The 8,211-nt window shown below is 40.3% G+C and overlaps 2 protein-coding genes across 2 annotated transcripts; one reads left to right on the top strand and one right to left on the bottom strand.

Moving 5' to 3' along the window:
• The first annotated feature begins 210 nt into the window (after positions 1-210).
• LOC128265036 (BRCA1-associated protein) lies at positions 211-2,812 on the top strand. Its single transcript, XM_053000809.1, has 5 exons — positions 211-388; positions 463-835; positions 897-1,067; positions 1,415-2,206; positions 2,263-2,812. The coding sequence occupies exons 1-5, from the start codon at positions 328-330 to the stop codon at positions 2,555-2,557; spliced, it is 1,692 nt and encodes a 563-aa protein (XP_052856769.1). The 5' UTR covers positions 211-327; the 3' UTR covers positions 2,558-2,812.
• On the bottom strand, positions 2,794-3,915 carry LOC128265042 (uncharacterized). The gene has a single exon (XM_053000822.1). It carries the CDS (start codon positions 3,768-3,770, stop codon positions 2,889-2,891), a length of 882 nt encoding a protein of 293 aa, XP_052856782.1. The 5' UTR covers positions 3,771-3,915; the 3' UTR covers positions 2,794-2,888.
• Positions 3,916-8,211: the final 4,296 nt, after the last annotated feature.

Here is an 8,211-nt window from a genome sequence, read left to right as displayed (position 1 = left end):
TTGTTATACAGAAAAGGTAAAGAATATTTCTTTCCTTTACTGTCACAATAAATCTTAAAGTTTTTAATGCAGCTAAACCGGCAATACAAATCGAATATTTGAATTCCGATGGACTTAAATCCTGGTACGTTACAATCAGTGTTGGTAAGCGTTATCGATAGGCGATTGCTAAGGGTAACTAGTGCTCGATAGATCTATCGTTCCCCGCGAACTAGTTCTTTTAAAAAAACAACAAACTCATCTCACACATAAAAAACAGAAAATTACTTTTTGATCGTTTATTGTCTTATTTTCGGTACAAAAATTTAACAAAAGTATGCCTATGTAATGCTAGAAAACATTTCGTTGTGTGTGATCAAGATCGAAACGGATTTGGAGCCCAGTGCAGGTAAATTGAGAAACTGCGACAGAAGCAGACAAAGAAAGTGGATTTCATCAGAATAATTTATTTATTTCGAATAGAATCGGAGGGAGCCGTGTCCGCCGAACATCCCACCAATCCTCGAGTGCTTAAGGAGCGGGAACGTGATCGCGGACTGCGCTTGGCCCGCGACATCACCATCGAAACCTACACCAACCAGCGTTGGACGCGGGAGTTGAGTACTCCAAAGGATCAGGAGTCGGAGGGCAGCAAGATGAACTGGGCGGCGGCCCTGCAGCACGTCAACAGTCCCACAGCGGGCAGTTCCCGGGAAACCACTCCGCGGAGCGGCGATGAAACCCAAGCGGGCAACCCACAGGCCACCGCCTCCAAATTCCCACAGGAAATCGGCTACTTCTCCGGCAATCCCATCGTCGAGGTGACCAAGGGCCTCATCCATCTGTACAAGAAAAAGTGGGGTTGCTTATGCTTCTTTACCATGTCCAAATAAATAAGTAGTTCATGTATCCCCTAGCGAACGGAAGGCCACCAAGGAGGCTCCATCCAACCAGCTCTGCCTGCTGGCCGTGCCAGCCACTCTTAACTGCCACGATCTGCTGAACTTCATCGCTCCCTGCCATGCGGAGATCAAACACGTCCAAATAGTCCGCGATGGCAGCCCCAACCAATTCATGGTGCTGCTGGAGTAAGTTAAAATCATGAGGAACCTAATCCCGACACTTAAAAATGCTCTTACATGCTATGTATAAGTAGAATGTTTAAACTATTTTTAAAAAAGGAACCTTTGGATAGAAGGTTATATTTGTATGTCCGTAAATTGACCAGTATTTCGCAAAATATAAGTACTTTTATGAAATTCCCATATGGAACAATTGAATTCATGGAATTTGGTATGAAAAAAAAATGCTTTCTAATGTCTAGAAGCTCCTAAAGCTTTTAAATAATAATACAATTTACAAAAACTAAAATTCCACAGAGCTTGCATAAACACTTACCTCAAAAACTAAGTAAAATGTACGCATTCTCTTTCAGATTCCGCTCGAATGAATCAGCTCTGGAGTTCTACAAATCTTACAATGGAATTGCCTACAACTCCCTGGAGCCGGACTCGCTGTGCCACGCGGTCTGGGTCTCGGCGGTGGAGAGGAGCGAGCATGGAGCACCGCCAATGGGACACACAGAGCTGCCCACCTGTCCAGTGTGCCTGGAGCGCATGGACGAGAGCGTCGATGGAGTGCTGACCATCTTGTGTAACCACGCTTTCCACGCCAGCTGCTTGATGAAGTGGGGCGATTCCACGTGCCCCGTGTGCCGCCATGTCCAAACCCCCGAGCTGGTTGAGGATTCCGTGTGCATGGAGTGTGAGGGCACAGATTCACTATGGATCTGCCTAATCTGCGGCCATGTTGGCTGCGGTCGCTACCAGGGAGGACATGCTGCCGCCCACTACCGGGCCACTAACCATACCTTCGCCATGCAACTGGGCACTTCAAGCGTTTGGGACTATGCCGGCGATAATTTTGTGCACCGCTTGTTTCAGAACAAGTCCGACGGCAAGCTAGTGGCCTCCCAGACCGAGAAGGACGAGCGCGAGGAGAAGATTGACTCCATGCAGATGGAGTTCACTTACCTACTGACCTCCCAGCTGGACACACAACGCAAGTACTACGAGGAGCGAATGGAGAGGCTGGAGCAGGAGTGGCAGAGCTTCAAGACGAACGCCAACGAGGCCAAGACAGAGGTCTCCGAGCTGCAGCAGCTCCAGCAGACCATGCAGAAGGAGAAGGTCAATCTGGAGCGCAAGCTGGCCCAGCACACAGCCAAGTAAATAATTAAGTCCATCCGCAGTTCGTAATATCATATAAATATTGCTCTTTTAGGCTAAAAGAGGTGCAGAAGCAACTGAACGAGGAACGTGAGCTGTCCAAGGCCCTGCAGACCAACCAGAGCTCCTGGCACGGCAAATACAAGATCCTGGAGCAGCAGTACAACGAGTTCAAACACAATCATGATGCCGAGGTAACCGATCTGAAGGAACAGCTTCGCGACGTGATGTTCTTCTTGGACAACCAGCAGAAGATGGCCAATTCGGAGCTGGCCGGCGCCTCCATCACTGGCATCGGAGACAAGGAGCCGGATCCAAATTCAAGGCGCGGCAATCGTCGCAAGAAGTGAATCCACCTATCATACACCATTCACACATAAACGTATTTTGTTTCGAGCTGCATTGTTTGCCCAATCTTGAAAGGCTATGCAAACCGAATATATAAGATTAATAACAGCTCTATATGTGATTTCCTTTGTGAAGCAAAAACCCAAGGATATAATATACCTAGTGTACGTGTACTATTACTCCTAAGCTAATTGAAAAGCATATGTCGGAAATGTATTGCGTTTTTATTTCCAATTAATTAAAAGTTTGTCAAGAAATGTGTATTTGTTGATTTGTCAAGAATAATTTTTCAATTTTGGCGTACATTAATTAAAACAAGATCCATTTGTGGCCTTATTCGGGTTGAGGACATGTATCCTCGCAGTGGAATGTGGGATCGGACAGTTCCTGGAGCTCAACTTTGGGATCTGCCTGGAAGATATTTAGCTTCTCCTTCATATCCTGCTCGTTGCGATCAAGGTTCATTAGATAGGCGGCAATGAAGGCACGCGGATCCTGCGGCGAATGAATGTGCAGCTGGGCGAAGGCTCGGACCAGGACATCGCCCATCTGCTCCTTGATTTCGCCAGCCATCGCATCCACCGCCTCTAGGCTCCTGCCCATTGGGATCCAGTCGTATCCTTTGAAGCAGCAGCACTCGCAGTTGGCCTTTGGATCGGATTCCTTGAGAAGTTTGAAAAATGGCAGCAGTTGTGCCTCGCAACTCTTCAGCTTGGCCACCTCCCGCACGAAGCGCTTGTGCAGGTCACACACATCCTTCTCGCAGCCTCTGATTACCTCGGCATCCTGGGAAAGAGTGGCCGTTCGCTTAATGTAGTCCACAGTGTTCTCGTGGAAGGACTTGAACTTGCACTTCTCCTCGTTGTAGGCGTTGAGGCACTGACGGGCATAGACTATGATGTTGTCCCGACGCTTCCTGATCTCCTCGCTCCGCTGGGTGAAGTGGCTCTTCACCTCGTCCAGGCTGCCGATCCGCTGGGCGAACTTGGTCATGTCCTCCACACTCTCGCACACCACCTTGCCCTTCTTCTCGTGGCCACACTTCACGTTCGCCTTGCTGATCCTGTCCAGCTCGGCCTGCAACTCCAGTTTCATGTTGCGCAGCTCCGTGTTCAAACGCTTCACATCGTTGTCGTTGCAGATCAGCGCCTGCAGCATCTCGTGCAGACAGTTCTTGTGCGGATTGGGCAGCTCATCGGGACAGCCGGCCAACATCTTGAATTATTTAACTCCTCTGCTGAGGAAAATATATTGCTGTATGAATCTAATATTTTGGTTTCAATCGGATATTAAAAGTGTTCTTTTCCAGATCCTTTACTGAAATTTGTACCAGCTTGCTGAGTCAAAATAAAAGGTTTCAAGTTACGCATTGAATAGAACAGAAAATTTCCAAACGCTTTAAAAAGATTAAATTTTATTTTACAGGTCTTTTTAGTTTTAAAATTTTGCATATATTTATGTATTTGTTTTTTTGTTTTTTTAAACTTATGTGTTACTAAACCATTTTCAAACGAATTATATTATTGGAAACGTACTCTTTATAGTAATCTTCGATTAAACAAAACTTAATTATTTAAAGACTGAGAAATTTTTTTTAAAGAAAATGTTTTCTATTCTATATTTTGCTTTATTTTTATAATAAAATAAAGTCATGTCGTGTTTCTGTGACAGCTATATAATATCGTTGTTCAATTTAAAAAACAAATTGAAACCATAATTCCTTAATAGTAAATCTTTACTAGAATTTTTATATAAATTGAACAATTTTGAATTTTCATTTATTTTTTGTTTTGTTTCTATGAGAGCTGTATGATTTATTCTACCTTCAATAGAAAAAACACTTTTGGGGATGTTTCATTTATATAAATTTAGCGACTAGTTTGCGTGGAAACAGACTTTCTAGATCTAGATAGATTCTCCTAATGATGCTGATCAAGAATATATTTATTATTATTAAATATTGGACATTTGTATCTATAAATTGAAAATGCAAATTTAAAGCATGTTTTAAATATTTAAATATTCCTGATAAAAGATAAACTCATAAGATTTCTTATCTTTATGTGTATACTCCGCTGCCCAATCCTAACTAGAATTTATCAGTGAAAAGAATTACAAATTCCAAAAAAAGCAATCCAATGCGAACCGGTTTGACTAGAAACCGAATCTTCACTTAAATTGCGTACCCACAGCAACAACAAATAACGAACGTAAATAAAAATTAAATTTATTTGGCAGTGAGCAAAAGACGCAAAAAAATAAATAAAATTTCTTAATGGTCTCCCCAAAAGCCCCCTGTGTTCTACCATTCCGTCTTTTTGTTCGTCTACAATTGGCACACGATCAATCATTATGTCTCTTCTAACGCGAATTTACTTTGCCAAAAAAGACTCCTACTGTTTGATACCCTATCCCATTGACTCTTCGGGATTTTAGTATTTCAATCATTTGGATTATTGTTCAATTTCCTAGGGTATTAACATTGGCGGGCATCGAATGTGCTCTCCATACAAAAACTCCCACTAATGGACACAGCTGAAGCTTTCGAAAGATGTGTGTTTGGCACAAGTCAACCTGTTTGCAGGTAAAGAGGAAATGAAAGGTAAAGGGGAAATCGATCTTTGACCATCTTGTACCTGTAATTAAGTAACTTAATTAATTTCACGCAAGACAAAGCTCATTTTTAACAAATCTTGGGTTTGCAAAATTTGTATTTCAGCGTCTGAATAAATTTTGCATAATTTTCGGTTTGTATACATATTATAGAATTTGATGGATATTATTTCGCTTATCTCCTGATAGGGTATAATTTGATTAATTTTCTGCGATGAGCTTGGAATTTTTAGCGAGTTGATGTATAAGGCAACCGCACTCAATCTTAAAGTGATTTCAAAACATTTTTATTTTGCATCAGGTCATTATTTAAGTATTGCGCAAAAGGTGGCCAAAGTTTAGAGTATTTTAAATGAATAAGAAATAAATAGCTTTGTAACTAAAATACCAATTTTAACAATTTCGCTTTGGAAATTTATCTATACATACAAATATTCCCGAACCCTATAAAATCTATACAGCTGCTTGATCAATTTTCCTATTCGCCATTGAAAGCGAATGCAAATTACAATAATTAAAATTATTGAATGTGACTAATGAGCAAATATTGATTTAGAAACTGGCCCAAGGCGCTACAATTGGGATGATACAAAGCCGGAGTATGTAAAATAGATAAACAAATAACGAAAGGAACACGGATGCGAAAGAAAAGAAGCCAGTTTAATAGGATGTGCTAGGATGGAAGTCCGGATCTTAGGGTGGTTTCCTGTCCCATAGCCAACTATTTGCATTGAAAAGTGACCCAGATTCTTAAGGATGCTGGCAATTTAAAACACGTAGGACACCACGGCCCTGCGCATTAACAAAAATTCTGAAAAAAAAATCAAATTTAAATAATTTCCGAATATTTCTATTCGAAAGAACAACGTTTTTTTTAGTTTCTACCTCGTTTTTTTACGTAGGATAAATGAAAAATGATGTTTGACCCTGCCCGGCGACACACCCCTTTTCTTGATCACGTATGCAAATGCAGAGCGATGTCCTGGGACAGGATCAGTGATTCAACCCTTTAAGGGCAACTGCTGGCGTCCGATCCGCGGACGTGTTGTGCATAAATTAAGGCATCCTTTCGTCCTTTTGTCCTCGAACCCTTGGTGGTTCGGCAAGGAAACGCTTCCGCATGGAAATGAGGCAAAAAAATCCGGATTTTTTTTAATCCTTGTCTTCTGCCGTCTGCGTCTTTGTGCGAGTCCTTTATCCTTGATCGTCACCCTGAGCCCAATGTGTCTTGAGCCTTGTGGGTAGCCTGATAGGGAGAACAAAAAAAAAAATCGTGAGAAAATTTCCAGCGCCAAATATTCAAATTAGGTAACCAAATGCCGCTCGTTGCATACTTTTTTGGGTGATTTTTTGTGTCCGCACCCAAAACTCCGGGAAGAAAAAAAATCATCAGGATGCATGCTCATCCTTGCAGCCCTTATTGTTGGGCTCATCAGTTTTTTAGCCCATTTTTTTTCTGATTCCCTAATTTTTTATGCTTGACTACCGAAAAAAGTCGTTTATAATTGGACCGAGTTCAGCTTTTTTTCCGCCTTTTTTTCTTTCCTATTTTGAATATTGAAATCCAGTGTGACAAGTTTTTTTTCTTCGTTTTGGTAAAAAAGGATCGTGAACTGAAGTCTCGTTACTGTAGTTTTTTTGTATCCTTTTTTTTTTCTTAATAAAAAAGCGGTGCGAAAATGTTAATTAAATTTTTGTTATTGCGCCATTTCAGGGTAAAATCCAGTTCCCAATATCACTTCTTTCAATTACGCAGTTTATTTTAACTTTTTTGTCTTTTGAATACAATTTTTTGTACGATATTTAACACGTGTTGGTTGTCAAGGATTTAAGCTGTAAATTGTTACCTATTGAAGGAAGCAAAAAATCTTGGGTTTTGTTGAGTAATTGTAAACATTGTTAAGTGTTTAATAGGCCCTTTTAGAAAAAAAAGGCCTGGGAACAAAACTTTAGAGTTTTAACGGTTGACGGTTTAAAAAAAAGATATGTAATGATAAAAAGTTTTTTTAATTGCCAATATTTACATATAGCATACAGTTAAAGTTCCTAAAATAAAAGACATTTTCCTTCATTAGTTATATCAACATTTTTTAGAAAAAGCTACTAACAACGAACAAACCTTGTTAGATTATGATTACATCTTAAAACTATTGCTTTAGTTGTTTTAAGACTTTTTCTGTTCTGTTTTATTTTAACTAACAAAAAGGTATTTGTATATTCCATAAGCATGTACCAGTTTCGTTAACGGTAATCAAGGGATAACAATCCGTGAAAATATTTAGCCTTCTTCCAACATCTGTTAGTCTAAGATAATAAATGATCTTTCTATATTATGAAGAGTTTTTAAACTAGTTTATGGTGAGTAGGAGAGATATCGTATTTCTGATATTCGGCTTTAAATACATGAAAACATTCATTTAACACTTAAGCTCTCCAAATATTCATAAAATTGAACACAAAATCCGAAATCGAAACGTTTAATTAAATTGTCTCAAGCCTTTTTTTTTTTGCAATATGCCAATATTCGCTCAAGTATCAATTTCATAACAATGGAAATGATAAAGAGAAATCAATCCAAACACGGGCCCAGAAACCTCAACAAAAGCGGCGAGTGTGCCCTCCAGTTCCTGTGTGCGAATCCATTCAGCCAAAGGGTGCAAATATGGATATAAGAATAGCTAACGAAAATCGCATCAAATTTCACAATATCGCACCTTATTAGAATCGAACAATACCGCGGTTCACAATGCGAAATTGGGAGAAAAGGGCTGAAATGCAAATGCCACAGGAACAAGAAGTTATGGGAAAAACATACACACCTTCCATTCTCCTTCGATCTGTTCGAGCCCCGGGCTAATCGGTGGAGTGTATCCGCATATTGTGTGCATTGTTTAATAATTTCATAAATAGTTTATCCAAGAGAATTGCTGAATGCCGAACCGACTAAATGCCATTCGCGAACGGGTTACACCAGAGAAAGGATCCCTCGGCGAGTCCTCCTTTCTTATGCTAAGAAGAATACCCTATCTGGGGTGAAAGATTT

This window comes from Drosophila gunungcola, chromosome 3R (assembly GCF_025200985.1).
Source record: "Drosophila gunungcola strain Sukarami chromosome 3R, Dgunungcola_SK_2, whole genome shotgun sequence".
Taxonomy (NCBI): Eukaryota; Metazoa; Arthropoda; class Insecta; order Diptera; family Drosophilidae; genus Drosophila; species Drosophila gunungcola.
Note: the sequence above shows the minus strand (reverse complement) of the source record. Positions and strands in the feature narration are given on the sequence as shown.